Below are 22,367 nucleotides of genomic sequence, written 5' to 3' on the forward strand. Positions count from 1 at the left end.
GGCAATATGTATCAAAGGGATAGAGATAGACAAAACCTCTTTAAAATCCCCTCTTTATTATCTCTTTTCTTTACACATTACTGCTGCTCCCACACATCTCACTTTAAAACCTCAAAAAAAAAAAACCCTGTAACAAATAATTACAAATTTTGTCACATTTCCAAAGCACTTTTCTTCAGATTCTGCATCACAAATTCCAAAAATCAATCTGACAAGGGAGGATTCTCCTCAGAAGTCAGAGTAGGAAAAGAGATACAAGAGGCCAGTCTAGAATCCTCCTTATCAAGGAGGGGCAAGAAAATGTGGAAACAGTTGCATATTAATACTTTTCATTCCATCACATTGCAAAAGAAAGAAGAATAACACATCCTCCTCGACTATGAGTGGAAAAGGTATTAAGTAAATCCTGGACATTGGTAATTAAGCCAGTAAGTAAAGCATCCCTGGTGCTGTGATTCATTGAATTCGTGTCTGCAGCATGGGCAGGCAGTCTTTGAGATGCTTGTCTTTCTTGATATCAAAATCATTTAAAATACCTTCCTGAAACTCGACATCTGACTGAATATTCTCTTCATTGCCATCTTCATCTCTTTGTTCCTCAAAGTATAGATGGTGGGGTTCAGAAATGGGGTGATAATTACATCAAAAATGGCAAGAAATTTATCCACTGATACTGCGGGAAATGGCCATGAGTACACAAAAACACATGGACCAAAAAATAAGACCACCACAGTGATGTGAGCTGACAGTGTAGAGAGGGCCTTGGACAAGCCATTTGCAGAATGTTTCCAAACAATGACCAAGATGAAGATATAGGAGATGATCAGAATGCAGAAAGTTCCCAGGGAGATGAAACCACTATTGGCAGTGACCATGAGACCCAATCTGTAAGTGTCTGTGCAGGCAAGCCTAATAAGTCGAGGAAGATCACAGTAAAAGCTGTCTACTTCATTGGGGCCACAGAATGGTAGGTTTACAACAAACACAAGTTGGATCAAAGAGTGGATGATTCCAATGGTCCAGGCAGCCACCAAGAGTAAAATGCAAGTTCTGAAGTTCATTATGGTCAGGTAGTGGAGAGGTCTACATATAGCAACATAACGGTCAAGGGCCATCGCAATGAGCAGAACCATCTCAGTTCCTCCAATAACATGAATAAAGAAGATCTGAACAATGCAGCCTTGGAAAGAGATTACTTTTCTCTTCTTGAAAAGATCAGAAATCATCTTGGGAGCTGCAATGGAGGAAACCCACATGTCAATAAAGGAGAGGTTGGCCAGCAGGAAGTACAAGGGGGAGCTCAAGTGAGGGTCAGAGATAACTGTGAGCACAATGAGGAGGTTTCCTAAAATACCTGCGACATAGAACACAGAGAAAACTAGGAAGAGGGCTAGTTGCATCTCCAAGGAACTGGTGAGTCCCACCAACACAATCTCAGATACCACTGAATGATTTCCTCCCCCCATGGTCTCATTCACTTTGGGCTCCAAATTTGCCTAAAAGAACAGGAAGAATAATGAATTTGAATTATTGGACGTATCAGTCAGGGTTCCATTAGAGAAGTATAACCACTAGGAGATAGTATACTCAGGGATTTACATAATCACGAAAGCTGATACAGCGGTCTCCATAAGTCTGTTGTATTTGTATCTGATGCTGTAGCTTGAAGTCCACAGGAGAGGAGCAGTCAGCAAGGAAGATGGATGTAAGATGGGGGAGGACAAAAATAAACTGGAACCCACAAGCAAGAGTCAAAGACCACAAGGACAGACTAAAACCAGTGTGAGTGCTCATTATCTCCGACTTTGATGGAAGGAGTGCACTGCAGAAGCCAGGGCCCTTCACCACAGAGCTAAACACACACCTGGCCCACGAGTCAGAGAAGCTAAAGAAGGATCCAAGGAAGGTGCGGCACTTGCAGTCCCAGCCCCTGCCTCACACCAGTGATAAAACCCAGCAGAAAAATGATAACATGTGAGCTACAAATATGGCTGCTTCCTCATGTCTGCCCTCCAAACATTACCAAAGAATCTCTCTTGCAACCCATTCTGGTTGGAAACATAACAGAAATGAGAATTCTGGGGAACGTAGCTCAATCTAAAACAGGTGACACAATGTAAAGCCAACCCACTGGCTATTTAAAAGAATGTACAAATTTGAAAGTTAAATATCACCTCTTTTCATTTGGTCAAACATGACCACAGTGGCACTTAAATAGATTTGACAAAGATTTGACACTAGTCCTAATCTCACTCTGTCTTCCACCAACTTCCCTTGTTATTATTCAGTCTGTTTAAAATTTTGCCATGGGTTATCCTTTGACATCAGGGAGCCACTTTAAGTGAGACATGTAAAAAGAATTTCAACAGAGTTTTGGGAACAAAAGGAAAATGAATGTACTAAGTACTATGTTATCGGTCAGTAAACTGTTGTTTCTTCTAGCCCACAGGGACTTCCAAATGCTACAGAGTTTGGAGACTGACCTTTCTTTCCCCCTGTTTCAGTTATTTTGAGATCTCTCTGGGACTAAAAACTGGTCTATCGACAATTTGGGTATCTCCATGTTGATTTAGAACACATCAGAAATCTATTTAGTGAGACTCATTTTAGGCTGCCTCATATATATTCCAAATAGACTTCCGAATATGAAGCAAACATCAACAACTATATTGAAAACAGTATCCACTCTGGGTAGAGTATTTTGGTTGGTTGAAGAAACAGGAAAACATAAAGCAAAGTTTCCAATCCAAAAGAACTTAAAATCAGAGGAAATAGATAAAAATTGACAGTAATACACAATGGAATATATTGAGCCAATTTATGGTTCAGAAATTCATAGAAGCAAGCATCATCAAGAATTGCAGTGAATCATTGATTCTTAGGGAGCGGAAACTCCTGCTGCAGAATTCTCTGCCTGTGGTCATCCACACTCTCCATGAACAATTTCACTGGTGGAGAACAATCTAGTTCCTGAAGCAACTCATTCTATTGTTGAAAGTCTGGGGTTATTCTGAAACTCGTCCATCTCTTGAGAAGAAATCTGCTTTCTTTAACTTCTACCCGTGGGTCTCAGTCTTGTCCTTTGAAGTCATGCAGAATTAATCACATCCATCTTCAATATGCAACTTTTCAAATATTTAAAGACGGCTTTCATATCTATTCAAAGTAATTCTTTTATGAGCAAAATATTTCCGTTCCATTAAAAACTTGTCAAATAATATTAGACTCAATTCACTTATAATTCCTAGTTATCTTCCTCTGGAAGAGTTAGTTTTTAAATGTGGTAAAAACAAAAATGGAATATTGTAGAACTATTCCGCATTTTAATTATGGACTCTTCACTGTTTTAATGATAACCTTCATTAGCTTTGGAGCACAGTCACAGAACTAATGGTCACAGAAGTAAGTAATATATATTAATGCATGGTAGAAATTAGAAATATAGATGTCAGCATATACATGACTAAACATGCATATTTACGTCTGTTTGTTCCTAAAAGATATATTCAAGAATGTAGTGCATTGGAGTGATTCTTAGAGCACAAAAAAACACATTGATCCCCTAGGTTTATGATTCTGAAGAACTTTTTAGGTCTTAACATAATTTCAGGCAATAGGATTTGAGACTTAAGTAAATGTTTGTTCAAGAGAATAAGAGAGAGACTTTCATTTCTGACGATATAGCAGAACTATCCAAACTAATCTTCCTCTGAAAACTTAAAATTCTGGGCAAAAGTTATAATTTTATTAAATATATCAATAAATGGCAAAAGAAATTTTAAAAACCCAGGCTAAAAACTCAGCAAAAGTGGGACCTCAGAGAAATAAGCAGAGCCCTGAAGCGGGCTTCACCCTTAAGGCCTTAGTCAAAATCAAGTGATTCTTAGCTTAGTCTTTCAAGGCCTAGGAGGAGGCAGGGATCAAGAAAAAAAGCCCAGAGTCCAATTAAAGTGGAAATCTAATTTGGGTATCTCCTCTGATAAATCTGGCATTCCAAAACGTTTCACTTCTTTGAAAGATGAACTAGGTATAAACTCCCACCTCATGCCCCAGAACTTGCAAAGAAAATTGTATGTATTCTGAATCTTGATCTTTATCCAAGGTCTCAAACAATTTGCACAAAGTTCCAAGTGGAAAAAGACAACTCGTAAACACATCACTACATACACACACAAAAAGCCCCTAGGAACCATGTAGAAAACAAACAGGAGAGAGAGACAGAGCAGAAACAAACCTACAAAGTCTAAAAATATTACAAGGATCAGATGCAGAATAAAATGACTATATATAGTATGTTTAATAAACATGAATAGAGAACAAGAATATATAAGAATTAAAGAAGTAGTTTTGAAAAGTAACCAAGTAAACATTCTAGAAATTGAAAACAAATTAATTAAAATTTAGACAGTTCTCTCAATAGAGAGAACTGACAGCATAAAAGATACAAAGATAGAATTTGTGAGTTGGAAGTTACATCTAAAGATGCAACAGAGAGAGAAGAATTTGAAAATATAAAACAGATTGAGAGGCATGGAGAAGAGAGGCAAAAAGCTTAATATAATTCTAACTGAAGTTCTAGAAGAAAAGAGAAAGAGAAAATGGGGTAGAAACAATATTTGAAGAGACAATGACTGAGAACATTCCAAAATGACATTTCAGTCAACAATGGACCACATATATGGCAGTGGTCCCATAAGATTAGTACCATATAGCCTAAGTGTGAAATAGACTATCACATCAGGCTTGTTTTAGTACACTCTATGATGTTCGCACAATGACAAAATTGCCTAACCAAGCATTTCCCAGTATGTATCACCATCAAGTGTTATATGACTGTAAAATGTTTTCAAACAAAAACTTAATGTATTTTCTATCAAAGAACATAACCAAAGAAGATTCTAAAGAATGTACTTCAGGCGGAAAGATAGTAATATCAGATGGAAGTTCTGAAATGAAAGGAGGAATGATGAACAAATAAGTGGCCAAATCTAAATAAAGACTTTATAAAACAACCTCATACTGTACTGTGGGATTTAAAAAATGAGAGAGAGGTGCTGGCCTGGTGGCGTAGTGGTTAAGTTTGGCATACATCACTTCAGCGGCCCGGATTTGCAGTTTTGGATCCTGGGTGTGGAACTACACCACTCATCAAGTGATGCTGTGGCAGTGACCTACATACAAAATAGAGGAAGATTGGCGTAGACATTAGCTCAGAGCCAATCCTGCTCAAGCAAAAAAAGATTGGCAACCGATGTTAGCTCAGGGCTAATTTTCCCCACCAAAACAAAACAAAAAAATGAGAGAGAGAATAAAACACATGGCAGCAATAGGATGTCAATTGAGAGGATGGCAGATGGAGTTAAAATATGCAAGGTCTTCAAAGTCACTATGTTGCACAACTCCAGGAAGCACTGTTCACACTGACTTCTATGATAGATCTATATTAGACTTTAATAAGTTAAGTATGAATGTTATTTTCCTATTATCATAATTAATAAAACAAAAATAGAAAGTATAATTTCCAAGCTAGTAGAGGATAAGAAAAAGAGAATGAGAATGAACACTAAATCCAAAAAAAGACAAGATGTGAAAAGGAAACATGGAAATGATAGAACAAAATAAGATGAGAAGAATAAATACAAAGAGACGAGAAATTCCCATGAGTATAAGTGGACTAATTTCTCTAGTTTAACAAAACTAGAGGAATCATCAGCTTTTTTTTTTTTAATTCAGCAGTATGCTATTTACACGAGACATATGTAAAACACAAGAAAACAGAAAGATGGAAACTTTGATAGTAAAAGTATGGAAAAGGTATACCAAGCAAATACTAACCAAAGAAAGATGATGTGGTTAATAATGTCATTTAAATCAACTTTCAGGCAAAAATCTTTATTAACTGTAATGATCACTTCAAAATAGAAACAACTGAATTCCGCAAAAAGACAGAAATATTAATTTGTAAGCACTTAATAGCATACCTAAAAACATATAAAGAAAAAACCTAGCAGGGCCACAGGAAGATACAGCCAAATCTTACATATTTGTGGAAATAGTAGGAGAGTGAACAATAGGACAAAGTGATGAAATTCATCAGTCAACATAGAGAAAGTTTGAAAACATGATTAACCTAATTGAATTATATAGATCCCTGCCCCCAATATATGCAGAATGCACATTCTTTTCAAACAAGTAGAGACATTAAAAATTTTTATCATATACTACACTCTTGTATAAAGCAAATTTTAACATACAGACCACATTCCAGCCCCCGAGCCAATTGAGGTAGAACCATTAACCGAAAGATAATTAGAAAATCTCCCTGTTTGAAAATTGACTATAATCAACAACATTATGCCAATCTATTTCGAAAATTTGATAATATGAGCACATATCTAGAAAAACATAACTTAGCCATACTCGTTGCACTAGACATTCGAGATCCACTGTCCCCTTCTCTGCTCTGCTCTGGGGCTGACCTTTAAACACTGTGTAAACTGGGCGCTCTGGTCTCGCAGTTGGTTGGTTTTGGTCACTGGCAGGGACTGACAAGAAAAGGGAGGCCAGGAAAAGAGAAAGGTAAGGATCTTCAATTCCTGACTTACTCCCCTCTAGGCCTCAGGTTAGCCATGGCTGCATTTCTCTCCAAAAGGGCAGCCCTCTTTACCTCCATAATTTTATTTACAGGTTCCAGGAACCACCTGGGTGCTTCACCTCTTCTTACTGGCTTCCCTTAATCCTATCCTCACCTTTCTAAATAGTTTCTTCATTATTAATCATCCCTCTAGTGCTTTACCTGAGTGTGCTGTTTTCTCTTCTGTCTATCCTTCTCACCCACCTGTTTTCTAGCAGATCTAAAATAGCAGCATGTTCAGAAAAAACACACCTGGCATATGGAGCTATTTGAAATTCCCCCAGAGTAGAAAGAGATAGCTAATTAGAAATAAGAGGGTAGGAATAAGTGGTACAAATAGAACAGAGAAGGCCAGTATGACTTCAGTCTGTGCTGGGAATGGTCTCACAGAATAAGATTGATTTTCCCAGAGCAACATAAGAGGAAACAGCAAATGGGTCACCTAGGGGAAGAGATCCCTCATGAATAAATAAGCTTTATCAAGTTCTTTTCCTACCTCAAAGCTTGAGGTGAAGATGAAGCCCTAAGATTCATGAAATATTTTTTAATTGCTTTTTAATGAAGTAATTTCATCTTTTCATCTTTATTGCTTTTCCACATACATACATGCAAGAGAAACACAAACACATACAATTGGATATTTATTTTCTAGACATATGCATTTTGGCAGGTTGAAAAATGTAAAACAAGTATATTCTGGGGTATAGCAAATACGAAAACAATCCCAGAAAAAAAGCCACCAAAAATGTAAGGACCCCTTTTTCTTAGAACCACCTGCTGATCTATCTAAGGATTTTCATGAATATCCTTACCTCTAAATGCCCATTGTTCCGCCAAATAAATATTTATAAGATTTTCATGAGATAGAGTATACTTTCTGTTTCAGTTGTGGTCTATGCAATATAAAGTTAGTGCTCTTCAGAAAATATTTTTCTTTAAATCTTTGTGAACCATTGATCAAGATGGTAGAGAAAAGGATGAGAAGATCTTGGAGTTCAAATCACTTCTGGAAACACTAATTTGGAGTCAGGTTTATATGCTTAATTTCTAAGTATATCCATTTTTTAAAAGATATGTAATACTAACGTAAATTTACTCTCAGTCCATGATTCATTGTGGTTAATGGGGTCTGAATTAGTGAGATTTCATTGTGTTCTCAAAAGTGTTAATGAGGTTATTTTGGGTAAATCTTAAAAAAATCTAGAGAAGTGTCTGAAAGTAAGAGAGAGCACTTCTAACCGGCCGAATCAAAACTGACTTTCAGGGAAATGTGGTGTTTGCAATGGGACTTGAAGGATGTGTGGCTTTCGAGCAAGTACCTACATTTGGGGCAGGTAACTTCCGTGTTTTTGGATAAAGAGAACAACAAGCAAAGGAGAAGAGGAGGGAAGTGGCCAAGGGAACTATGAGAAGTTTCTGGCTGGATTAGAGGATGTTTTCACTATCGATGCAGCCCTGGACAGCCTACGTCTGGACATCTGTTGTTCTGCCTGCCCGGCATCCAGTCCACCCCTCCCTAAGAAAAGAAAATGAATACTAATCCCATTCATGAGGGCTCCACTCTCATGACCTAAGCACCTCTCAAAGACCTCTCACTTCCTAGTACCATCATATTGGGCATTAGGATCTCAACATACAGATTTGAGGGAGATGCAAATATTCAGACCAGGGCGATCAGGGAAAGAGGTTTTCAAGTGATCTTTCTGAGTAGAATGTAAGATTGCCTGTCACACAGAGATGAAGCACTGGAGAAAATGAAAAGGAAGCAAGTAGGTGAGATTGCAGGGGTTTAGACTATCAGGGTGAATTTAGGTGTGTGATTTCTCTAGACAGGGTTTTTGGCTACTTCCAACCCTCTGATTGATTTTAAGCTTCATATTTCCTACTACACACTATACATCTTTCCTGGGCTCCCAGGGACACCACAGCTTCAAAATATCCCTAACTAAACCTGCTTCTGTTTCCCTTTTCTCTTTATTTCTGTAATCAATGGCAACACCAATCACTTCATCATCCGAGAGAGGAAAAAGAACACTAATTCATAGTCTAATATACCAAATTCTATTTTAGATGATAATTATGCAAAAGAAGAAAGAAGAGGAGGCATGGACTCTCCCTCAAAGAATTCACAGTCTACAGATGACAGTAGGTAAAGAAATATTTTAAATAGAGTGATAAGTGTAGTTTTAAAAAGTCCATACAGAATTAGTAAAATATGATGGGAAAGTATGAAAAGGCTTCATCAAAGAGATGCTATCCAGGTGACAGCTTGGCTTTGAGCAGTGACAGAGGAAGAAGCACAGGCAGGGATATGAAAATCCCAATTAGCATAGCACATTCAGAGGCGGACCAGCAGTTTGTGCATGGAAGGTTGTGCTTTGTGAAGAGAGCTGAGGATTCTTGGAAATAACTGTGGTCACTGCGGGTTAATGAAAGAAGATATGAACAAAAATCACAGATCAGCTTGTTGTCAAAGAGCACAGAGGGTGGAAAGAAGAGGGGGACTGGCCACTTGGCAATACAGGAGCAAAGTGGGCTGTGATTTCCCTTGTGTGTTTCTTAGAAAATCCCGAATTTTTGTTAGTGTGAAGGGAATGGGAGTGAGAAACCCCAATACCCTAGACTTAACATGAGTTTTCAGCCAATATAATTCTTTCTCATTATTTAACTCTAAAGTTTTTTCACTTTTCCGTCTAAATCTAAATCACTGGCAAAACTGTTGGAAAACAACAGGAGCATAAGTGCAGGCTTCACTCCATGCAATACTCTTTAAGTTGGTACTTTATGGATAATGTGTTTCTGAAGTTTCAAATTATTCTAATTGTGTTTCCATAGAATTCACAATTTTTATTTTTTTAATGAAAGCCTGAAAGACACTTTACTTAAATCTAGACATGTAGTATCTCTCCCTTCTTCTCCTATATAGAACCAATTAATCCATGTTGACTCAAAGAAATTTCAATCTTGACCCTGAGCTCAAAAAGTTACAATGGAACTTTACCACTGCTAGGCTGTCAAATAGCTTTACTTGAAAAAAATTCATGAATTAACAATGATAAAGTCTGCAAGAACGAATAGCTTAACTTTGACACTACTGGTTCAATAAACACATGATATATTCACTTGCTGATGAATAATACAATCAATAATCTCAGGTTTTAAACATCTTACATTTTCACAAGCTTTAAAATTTGTCTAATGCATATTTTTATGCATATTTTCATTACCGTCAGTTGTAACAAATCTTAGCATATTCTACTTCAGGTTGTACTGAATTTGTGTTTTCTCCACTTGTTGAAAAATGCATCACATGTATTAAAATAGTTCCACTCAAACTATTCATAGAGGCTAAGTTTTCAGCAAATTCAAACTCAACGTTGGCTCCTAAAATAAATGACAACTGAGAAGTCTCAGTAATATCTGTCGAGTTATCAACAGCCAAAGGAAACCACTTGAAATAATTTATCTTCTGTTTTAATCAATGTCCCTCCAATGTCCCCAACTCTGTAAGTAACTGCTCTCACTGAGAGTCTAATGCTAGTCTTAAATAAGGTTGTGTTATCTGGACAGAGTTCTTTGGCTGCTACAATCCAACATGTCTTAATTAACTCATATTGATAAATGGATTTCCCTGCTTGGTTAACAAATAAACCACTTGGAAATTGACCTTGGTTGTAACTTCATTTTCATCTTTTATTATTGGGAAGAAAAATTCTGCTGTAGTGAGATATTCCGTTTTAAACGTTCTCATTTTTCTAACCACTGCTTTTTTGTGAGTGCCTAGTCTGATAATGATATAATATGTTGTATCTTCTCAACACAACTAGTGTCATTGCCTAAGAAATACAGTGCTTTGGCATCTAACTCAAACAAAATAATTCACACTCCACCATGCCTTAAAAGCACATGAGAAGTCCACTTTCCTCTTATTTTCTTATTTTGGCATGACGCAGATGTACTCATATATTAGTCAGGGTTAAACCATGGAAGCAGAACCTGTAGGATGTAGATTAAATAGGTAGATGATAAATAGATAATCAATAGATTTATTACAAGGTATAGGCTTATGCGATTTGTCTTAGTGTTTGCTTGTATTTTTTTATTGGTTACTGAAAGATTTACAATACACATTTTTAACTTATTACAGTATACCTTCAAATAATTTTATACTACTTCATATATAGTATAAAAAACTTTCACTTCCTCTATCCTTTTCTTTCCGCTATTGTCATACAATTTATTTGGACATTTGTTATCTCCATTACACAGTTATTATTTTCTCTTTCAATAGTCTTTTAAAGAAATTTAAAAATCAGGGGTGAAGTCATATATTTATATACATATTTACCATTTCTATGGCTCTAGATTCCTTTATGGACATGCAAATTTCAATCTTCTGTAATTTTTTTTTTTTTGCCAAAGTACTTACATTGCTTGTAGTGTAGGTCTGCATTAGATGAAATCTTTAAGTTTTTCTTTGTGTAAACAACGTCTGTCTCACCTTCAATTGTGAAATATATTGTTGGTGAATAAACAATTCTGGGTGACAGTTGATTGTAGGTTTGGTAGAGGGGTTTTTTTCTTTGTTGACTTGTTGGAACATTAACAGTATTTTTCCATTGTCTTCTAGATTGTTTATTTTCTCAAGAAAAGTCATTTCCTCTCATTCTATATGCAATGAATCCTTTTTATCTCGCTGCTTTTAAATTTTTCTCCTCATCATTGGTTTTCAGCAATTTAATTTTTATGTGCCTTGGAGAAATTTTCACATCCTTTCTGACAATTCTGTCACTTCTGAATCTTTTCTATTAATATATTTTTGTTCTGGGGGTCATCTTTTTCTGATGGGGTAATTATCCTGGATTATACAAGTGGTCCCTAAATGTAGTCACAAGTGTCCTTAGGAGAGAAAAGACAGTGACATCTGAGACAGGCAGAGAGGTGGAGGCTATGCATCCACAGACTCAGAGATTGGAATGATGCTGTCACAAGCTAAGAAAAACCTACAGCCACCAAAAGATGGAAGTGGCAAGGACGAGTTTCTCCCCTACAGCTTCTGGAGGGAGATCGGCGCTGCTGACACCTTGATGTCAGCCCAGCGAAACCGATTTCAGACTTGAGGCTTCCAGAGCTGTGAGAAAATAAACTTCTATTCCTTTAAGCCATCCAGTTTGTGCAGATTTGTTTTATGAGCCATAGGTAAGCGCTACAAAGATTAATCTATAGTTAGAAGTAAAGTGGATTCAAGGGAGAAGTTTTATCTGTTTTCTGTTTTTAAGCATAGGAGAGATGTGGCCATATTTGAATTCCGGTATAAAGAAAACAATACAGAGGATGGATTAAAGATATGGGACTGAGAGAGAGTAACTAACAGACCAAGGGCCCTGAGGAAGCAGACAGGCATGAGATCTAGAATAGTTCACAGCAAAAGCCCTGTGCCTTGGAGGTCCTGACTCCACCTAGCTAATCAAATTCTCTCTCCCAGAAATTTGAAATTTAGGATTCATAAATCCTTGTCAGACTCTGCTGTCCTCTTAAACTAAAGTGATATAGCTATAGGGATGGGACATAGAGAGAAGCGCTAATGAGATACCACACTGCCTCAGAGGGCTGGAAGAAAATGTGGCTTTAGTTCCTTATGGAGGTCCCATTCCTTCTGCCGTTCCTGATGGTTCTGCTCTTGTGTTCCATAAAATACCTCTGCATGAAAATAGTGCCTCCTTCTTATTTTTGTTACTTGAAACCAACGATTTTAACTAAGAAATTGACAGGATTTGGTTTTAAGCTCAACTCAATAATTTTCTAGGCATGTGATTTCTAGGCTGAAGCTTCTTCATTTACGAAGTGGGAATAACAAAATCTGCCTCATAGTGTTCTGTGAGCTTCAAAGGAGAACATATGTGAAACCCCTGGAGTGTGTGTAGTTGCACAGTTATTATTAGTCCCTTTCCCTTCAGCCAGAGACGGATTGAAGAAAACAGAATACTCTGCCCAGATAGTTTATTTTGTATATACTACTAAGCACTTGGGAACAGGTACTGAAGAAAATCCCATGACAAAAAATGGTCTGTAATAGAGAAGGCTGAAGCTTCCAGTGGGAATCTGAGAAGTGATGAGGCGTAATGCAAGATGACCTTTCCATCCAAAGCAGCCACACTAACATCTCTTCTCTGGGTCTCTGCCAATCAACCCTGCTTCTGTTTCTGCTCCCACCCCACCCCTAAATACTTACATAATAACAACTCACCTAGGAACCTATCAGAGATCCTCTGTCAAAGCATTCTGGATTCTATCTCTTTAACCTAAGACACACATTCCTTAAATTGTACTCTCCATGAGAAACAAGATTATGTCTCATATCTTACTCTTCACAGCACCTAAAAGAATGTAATTCCCATACCATGGAAACTTCAGGCAGAATGATGGAGAAGTCATCTTACCTACCCAAATTTTCTTTTCTTTTCATTTCTTTTCTTTTTTCACTTCTAAAATGGGGAAAATAACAGTGCCCGCTCCATAGAATCATTCTGAGCAATAAATGAGGTTCTGCTTGTAAAATATTCATTGTGTCTTACCAATGATGATGAAGATGACAGTGAGAGCACTCTATATCACTCTTAGCCTTTATTCAGTCCTTGAAATACTTGATCAAGAGATTTGGTCCTGTCTCACGTTGATTTTACAAGGGAGTTCTAAAAGATATTTTTTGTTTGTTTGTTTTAACCATTTTTAAATAACTACAAATGCTTTTAGATTAAATTCCAATATCTCTTGCCACAAACATGGCTCTGAAACTAACAAGTGCATGACACAAGTTGCCAGACTTGCTATTTATAAGAGTAGATTTGCGTACATCTAATGTTAAATCAAATAACATAAGCAAAGAAATCTGACTTGACCATCCATAATATTTATGCCATAAAGATTGAAGCATAGAAGTGAGAAACCTAGGACTTATACTCCACCTTCTCCTTCACTATTAATGGCAATAATCACCAAGTTAAAGCAATTTATCTTCAACTCATCCCCACTTTCCATTACCACTTCTGCTCTATTAGTTTATGTTTCTGTAAATTTTTTACCTGCACTGCAGAAGCTGTTTCCTGCCAAGTGTGTTGCCTGCTTCTAGCTCAAATTCATCTCTTAAACTGTCATCAAAGTGATCTTCTAAAACCCAGACCTGATCATGTTACTCTCGTGCTTATGTCACTCCCATTACCTACTACTGCTATTAATCCAAGCCACGAAATATATCTATATTGCACCCTCCATCATATGACCTCTGCCTACCTCTCCAACCATCTCAACCATCTCCAACCATGATCAAGCAAAAACACTGCTTTTAAAGCTCATTAATTTTGCCTGGTCTTTTACAGCACTTCATACATTTGAATGTTGTTTGTGCTGCGTGTAATGTCCTTCCACACCTAGTTGGCAATGTCCTATTCAACTTTCAACAACAAGCTCAACTTTCTTCTCCTCTGAGACTTCTCAGAAGAGCTGTTCATTCCCTCCACATCACGAGTGTACTACGGAGATAGACATAGATAGATGCATCAATAGATACAGATACATATATGTATATTTGCATCACTTATGACATTTATGTGCTGTATTGCAATAACTTGTTTCCATGTACCTCTCCTCTACTAGACAGTGATATCCTAGAAATCCGCAATCATGTATTATTCATCATTTTGTCTCCATCCATAACTGATGCATATCAAGTTATTCTGAACTCTGTTTAATGCCCTCAGACATTATCATTGACCTAACTACCACCTTCTGATTATAATCCACGTTACTTTATCATTGTTACTGGAGAGAGAGAATGAGTTAACTAGAAGCCTCTGGCATAGGATATCCTTTGGCATTTCTTTCTTATTGTAAATTAATAAATAGAAATTATAGGTGATATATTAGCATACTGTAGTTTCAGTTATCAGGAATTATTTTTTCAAAGAGAGATTACTTCTGGGAATGGGAAGAAAATTAAGTCTTAGGCAATCAATCAGAGATCCAGTTCTTATGTTGTAATGAACCTACAAAGTCTATCCAGAATTTCCAGGTAACTCTTCTGTCTCCTTACACTGTAATGTCAACCCTGGTTAATTATTGAGAAATTTTCAAGCCTCTAGTCAACTTTTGCTATCCACATATAGTTCAGGATTTCCAATAAAAATAAGGGAAAGGTTGGATGTTATTTCATCTCCTACATTCTTTAACCTTTACTATGAAACTGGACTAAGTTGAGTCTATTCCGCTATAGTTGAAATCATAGGCTCCACAGAATATAAAGCTAGAATAAAACCAATCATGTCATCATCATATTGGCAAAGCTCTCTTCCAAGATGGGTTTGTTACAGCAGCATCATAGACAGTGCCTTATTTAAAATCATTTGATATTCAGTTTTTAGTTGTAGCCCTTGAAAATTCAGCAGAGGCACAAAATTAAAGAAATGAATATATTAAGACTACAATGTCATTTAAAATAGCACCAAAAAGAATAAAATACTTGGGAATAAATTTAACCAAGGAGATGAAAGACTTGTACGCTGAAAACTATAAAACACTGAAGAAAACACAAATAGAAAGGCAGCTAATGTTCATGGATTGTATGGTTTAATAGTGTTAAAATACCCATACTACCCAAAGCCATCTACAGATTCAATACAATCCCTATCAAAATTCCAATGTCATTTTCACAGAAAAATGTAAACTAATCCTAAAATTTGTATGGAGCCAGAAAAGACGTAAATGGCCCAAATAGCTAAATGAATCTTGAGCAAGAAGAATAAAACTGGAGGCATCGCACTACCTGACTTAGATTTATATTACAAAGCTATAGGAATCAAAACATTATGATACTGACATAAAAAAGACCCCAATGTAAAAAAATAAACTAATGGAACAGAATAGATAGCCCAGAAATAAACCCGTACATTTATAGTCAACTTATCTTCAACAAAGGCACGAAGAATACACAGTGAGGAAAGAATAGTCTCTTCAATGAAAAGTGCTGGGAAAGCTGGATATCCATGTCAAAAGAATGAAATGGGACCTCTATTGTACACCACATAAAATAATCAACTCCAAATGGATTAAGGACTTAAATTTAAGACCTGACCCTTAAAAGTTCCAAAAAAATACTTGGGGGAAATTTCCTTCTCATGAGTCATGACAATGATTTTTTGGATTTGACACCAAGACCACAGGCAACAAAAGCAAAAATAAACAAGTGAGATTGCATCAGCTAAAATTTTTCTGCACAACAAAGGAAACAATAAACGCAATGAAAAGACAACCTATAGAATGAGAAAAATATTTGCAAACCACATATCTGATAAAGGCTTAATATCCAAAATATATAAGGAACTCATACAACTCAATTGTGAAAAAAAAAAAAAAAGTAAAATGGGCAAAGGACCTTAATAGACATTTCTCCAAAGAAGTCATTCAAATGGCCAACAGGTACGTGAAAAGATGCTCAATATCGCTAATCATCCAGGAAATGCAAACCAATACCACAGTGAGATATTACCTCACACATATTAGAATGACTATTATTAAAATGTCGAAATGTAACAAGTGTTGGTGAGGATGTGGCGAAAACGGAACCTTTGTACACTGTTGGCAGGAATATAATTGATGCAATTACCCTGGAAACCAGATTGGAGGTTTCTCCAAAAATTAAAAATAGACTACCATATGATCCAGCAATCCCACTTCTGAATATAAATCCAAAGGAAATGGAAATCACTATCTCAAAGACTATTTGAGCTTCTATGTTCATTATAGTATTATTCACAATAGCCAACATATGGAAATAACCTAAGTTCATCAACAGATGAATGGATGAAGAAAATGTTGTGTATAGGGCCGGCCCAGTGGTGCAGCAGTTAAGTTCACACGCTCCGCTTCTCGGCGGCCCAGGGTTCACTGGTTCAGATCCCGGGTCCAGGCATGGCACCGCTTGGCAAGCCATGCTGTGGTAGATGTCCCACGTATAAAGTAGCGGAAGATGGGCATGGATATTAGCTCAGGGCCAGTCTTCTGCAACAAAAAGACAACCCTTGTGCATTGTTGGTGGGGATGTAAACAGGTACAGAAACTATGGAAAGCAGTATGGATTTTCTCAAAAAGTTAAAACTAGAACTGCCATATAATCCAGCAATCTCCATTCTGGGTATATGTCTGAAGGAAGGGAAGAGTGATTTGCACATGTATCTTCATTGCAGCATTATTCACAACATCTAAGATATGAAAACAATGTAAATGTTCTTAACTAGATGAATGGATAAAGAAAATAATGTGTATACACACACACACACAACGGAATAGTATTGTCATAAAAAAGGAAATCCTGGGGCCAGCCCAGTGGTGCAGGGGTTAAGTTCTCACATTCCACTTTGGTCACCCAGGGTCTTCCAGTTCGGATCCTGGTTGCAGACCCATGCACCGCTTGTCAAGCTATGCTGTGGCAGGCGCCCCACATATAAAGTAGAGGAAGATGGGGACAGATGTTAGTTCAGGGCCAATCTTCTTCAGCAAAAAGAGGAGGATTGGTGGCAGATGTTAGCTCAGGGCTAATCGTCCTCAAAAAAAAAAGAAGGGAAATCCTCTCATTTATGACAACATGAATGAGCCTGGAGTACATTATGCTCAGCGAAATAAGCCAGATATAAAAACACACCTACTCTATATATCACTTAAATGTGAAATCTAAGGGAGAATAAGCCAATTTTATAGAAACAGAGAATAGAATGGTGGTGGCTGGGAACTGGGGAGAGGGGAAAATGAGGAAATGTAGGTCAAAAGGTACAAATTTTCATTATAAGAAGAAGAAGTTCAGAGGATCTAATGTACAGTTTGGTGACTATAGTCAATAACATGTCACTGTATACTCAGATGCGGAGAGTAGATCTTAAGCAGTCTCTTCACACACAAAAGATATAATTATGTGAGGTGATGGATGCATTAATTTTCTTGATCATGGTAATCATTCTACAATATCAAACCACCATGCTATATACTTCAAGTATATACAACTGTACTTGTCAATAATTCCTCTATAAAATTGTGAAAGGTTCATGTTCTTCAGCATTCCAGGACATCCTCTTCAAAGTAATTATTGAAGAAAAAAATTATTGTATGTTATACCTCTAATCACCAATAAGGAAGCACAATGCCTGGTGGATTTCTCTTGCTTCTGGAGGAAACATATACTATATCAGGAATACCACTCTAACCCATGGACTAGAAGACATGAAAGCCTGTCAGCTTTCAGCAGAGTGCAGATCTGAAAGACGTTTTTTGCGGGTTTGTGCAGACAGCACTTCTACATGAACCATTCTATGTGATAAACCTTGTAGTGTTAGAAAAATTGGTAATAAGAAGAGAAAACATGCAAAGTTTATACCAACACCACCAATTGGACAATCATAACACAAACATCTCCTTAGGATTGTGGAACAATTAATATAGAGTCATGGGGTGCCACAAAACATCACGTTATACCATGGACCCACATTATGGGAAAGGAAATATGGGAATTAGCACATGACCAGTAGACCTACTGGCCCTATCACATACTGTGCCACCCAGAAGCTGCTGATCTAATAGAGTGACAAAATGACTTACTGCAGGTGCAGCTGCAGCACCAACTTGGAGATAACATTTTGAGATATATATGTAAAGCATATATTGCTTGATGCTATACCCCATTAGGTAGCATACATGGGTCCAGGATCCAAGGTACAGCTGGGGAATTTGAGCTTCCCATCTCTAAAACCCTGGGCACTATAAGTTTAAAAGTCCTAGTTTCAACAACATGAGGAAACGTTTCCATCAGAGACAAACAAGAGTTTCATCAAATTTTGGTCTATGGTTAGTACCCAGAAAATTCATGCTTCTTGCAACAAAAACAAACAGAGAAGAGGAGGAATCATCATCCTAGCAGGAGTAGTTGATCCTTATGGAGAAATAGGCCTGCTGTTACACAGTGAGAGTAGTGAGGATACAGTTTGGCGACAGTTAATCCACATGGGTGACTTTGAGAACACCTTTATCCAATTTTGATAGTACATGGACAAATGCAACTGCCATGGCTTAAGAAGAACATAGTAAACAGGGGATTGGAGTGCTCATGATGAGGGCCTAGACCACCTTACCAGCTGCCCCAACTGGGCCTGCAGAGTTGTCAACTAAGTAATCTAGACTAAATAGTAGAGGAGACATATGAGTAGCAGTTATAGTATCACTACCCAGTTCAGGAGCAGGTGCTGAAATTCATCCCATTAACTGTACTCTTATGAGATGCCCACAGGATAAGAGGTTCCACACAGTCCTCAATAAGCTGCTTCTAGAACTGAAATGAATCAAGGAGATGAAAGTAGCTTAAGGGTCGTTGTCACATATGCTATGTCTGTCACCTAGATCCCCCTCTTCAGGACAGAAAGATTTATTCAGGACACAATTCTTCAGCTGTTGGGAGGTTTTCTCTGACATTTGTCTTCAATCTGCCCTTTTGAGAATGCCTGTTGCTAAAGAAAGATGAAATACCCAAGGCCATACTCATTTCCATGCTGGTTTGCATCCAATGATTGGTTATCAGTCCACTGAACAGTTCTGGAATTTCATTCCAAGTTCAGACCTCCCTGTAAGGTTGGCTCAGGCCTTGTTGTAACTGCACAGTCATCCAACTTCTTCTTCCACATCCTTCTAAATTCCCTGCCTCCAAATAGAATTGATCCAGACAGCATTCCCTAACAAGCTTTTATGTGCTGATCTTCATCAGAAGATCCACTTCTCTGGGAACCCAAATTTTGATATAATTTTCCTGATCCTCTTCATATTAATATCAGAGAGGGTACTTGACAGTTTTGGTATCATATAGAATATTATGCTTTTCCATTACCCTAATGACATCATGCTAATTAGACTAAATGAGCTAGAAGTAGTAAGATGCATGTGTGCAGGAAGATGAGATGAATCCATGAACATTTCAGAGATCTTCCACATCAGTGATATCTCCAAGTGGTTTAGAACATTCCAGGGTAGCTCCTCTAGAGTTTCTGTACCTTGAAATATCCACCAGAGAAAGAGGACAAGTCCTTGGTGAATATCTTTGTATTTTAGAGACAATATATACCATACTTGAGTGTGGTGCTTCGGTCTGTTTATTGAGTAATTCATAAGGCTGTCAGTTTGGAACTGTGGCAGACGAAAGAAAAGGCTCTGTAGACAGTCTGGAAGGCAAAAGCAGCCTAAATGAGCAGGAGGCTCAGACTCCCATGGTATTCTAGTCTTTCACTACATTTCTCTCCTTGGACATTGGAAATTGTCTATGCATAATTAATGGTGGAGGATAAAACACAACCTGCTTTATCAACAGTTATGTATGTTATTCTGACTTCAGCTATAAGCAAATGGCCATTGTGTTAAATTATGTTCAGAGATTGTCTTGAAGGATAGTGGTGAAGGAAAACCCTTTTAATGAGAAGAACCTTAGGGAATACCTTTAGTTGTACACTTCCCTTGGAAAGAAGGATGAGTTGTGAAGCAAATCTTACTAATTTGTGGGAAGGCCTAATGGTTGTTTGCTTGTTAGGGCCTAAGAAAGAATACGATTATAAAATTATTGGCATGGAATTCTGGGGAGAGTTATGTAACTGGATTTCTCAGAAAAGCACAGAGAATGACTGTATTCATATCCATGTAAATACCTATTAGAAATTATTCACTGTACAGGAACAAGATGACCTGCCCGTGTGGATGTCAGTCATTCTCTTTCCCTAGCTATTCTGGAACTTCTTAATTGGCACTAAAAGTAGCTATAGAAACATAGTTGGTGCCTCTGCATAAAATGAGCAGCACAAATTTCCCCCCATTAAAGCTCATCTGCCTATCATCACTGCTGAGTGCCCAAGTTGCCAATGCAAAAGTAATTGGTCAGCAACGTGTATAGTACCATAGCTCATGCTACTTTGAGAGGACTAGTTGTCTACCTTGTGGCAGGTTGAATAGAGTTAAATCTTTCTTTTATGGGGGCTGGGTCGGTGGCCGAGTGGTAAAGTTCGCACGCTCCACTGCAGCAGCCCAGGGTTCGGATCCTGGGCGAGGACATGGCACCGCTCATTAGGCCATGTTGAGGAGGCGCCCCACAGCCCACTACTAGAAGGACCTGAAACTAAGATATACAACTGTGTACGGGGGTGGGTTTGGGGAGATAAAGCAGAAAAAAAAAAAGATTGGCTACAGTTGTTAGCCCAGGTGCAAATCTTTAAAAAAATAAAATAAAATAAAATAAACTACTAAAGGCAACTGAAATCCATAGCAAATAAGGAGTTATTTGCTTAGATTTAAAAAAATATATATATTTCTTTTATGGAATGAGGAGATGTTTATCTTCATAGGGATGTTTATCTCTATTTCTAATCTCAGTTTATAGGATAACTATTATATATAAATATATTTTATAAATGTATATTTTGCAGATAAATATATCATAAATATTATAAATTACCGATTATAAATATGTAAATATGTTACATATGAATTGTATGTAAACATATAATATATATTATACATATATAAATATACTATAAATATATACATTTATAATAGTTACATAATATATGTAATAACATGGAATATATTTATATAATATAATTTATATGTCCATCTATATATCTATTTATTTATTTTGGATATTGCTTTGTCTTCCTCATCCACAGTGCCACTGCCAGCACTGCCATTTGTTGATTCATAGAAAAGCTTTACTTCTCTATCTCTTGCTATGGTGTCACTTACAATACTGCATTTTTTCTATTGTTTCCCTTGCCCAGTCAGACATAGTAGTTGAAAGCTTGCTGCTAAGAACAATGTCGAAGAGTGTACTGTCTATATTGTCTTTTAGAAGTTTCATGGCTTCAGGTCTGACATTCAAGTGTTTAATCCATTTTGAGTTAATTATTGTGTAATGTGTAAGATAATGGCCTACTTTTATTCTTTTGCATGTGGCGGTCCAATTTTCCCAACATCGTTTATTGAAGAGACTTTCATTTCTCTGTTGTAAGTTCTTTGCTCCCTTGTCAAAATTGGCTGTCCATGGATGTGTGGGTTTATTTCTTGACTCTCAGTTCTGTTCCACTGATCTGCATGTCTGTTTTCATGCCAGTACTATGCTGTTTGATAACTACAGCTTTGTAGTGTATTTTGAAATTAAGGAGTGTGATACCTCCAGCTTAGCTCATTTTTCTCGGAATTCCTTTGGATATTCAGGGTCTTTTGTCATTCCATATAAATTTTAGGATTCTTTGTTCTATTTCTGTGAAAATGTCATTGGAACTTTGATAGGGATTGCATTGAATCTGTAGGTGGCTTTAGGAAAAAATAGACATTTTAACTATTTTAATTATTCCATTCCAAAAACATGGAAAATATTTCCATCTCTTTGTGCCTTCCTCTATTTCTTTTAACAATATTTTATAGTTTTCAGTGTACAGGTCTTTCACTTCTTTGGTTAAGTTTATTCCTAGATATTTTATTCTTTTTGTTGAAATTGTAAATGGGATCCTATTCCTAATTTGTCTTTCTGCAACTTCATTGTTAGTGTGTAGAAATGCAACTGATTTTTGTATGTTAATTTTTATCCTGAAAATTTACTGTATTTATTTATTATTTCTAAAAGTTTTTTGGTAAACTCTTTAGGGTTTTCCCTACATAAAATCAT

The 22,367-nt window shown here is 37.0% G+C and overlaps 1 protein-coding gene across 1 annotated transcript; it reads right to left on the reverse strand.

Annotated features, from left to right (window-relative positions):
- Positions 1-527: 527 nt before the first annotated feature.
- Positions 528-1,466, reverse strand: OR4F78 (olfactory receptor family 4 subfamily F member 78). The gene is given in 1 exon segment (NM_001391577.1): positions 528-1,466. A coding segment is annotated over 1 exon segment (939 nt).
- Between the last annotated feature and the right edge of the window lie 20,901 nt (positions 1,467-22,367).

This window comes from Equus caballus, chromosome 1, assembly GCF_041296265.1.
Source record: "Equus caballus isolate H_3958 breed thoroughbred chromosome 1, TB-T2T, whole genome shotgun sequence".
NCBI lineage: Eukaryota > Metazoa > Chordata > Mammalia > Perissodactyla > Equidae > Equus > Equus caballus.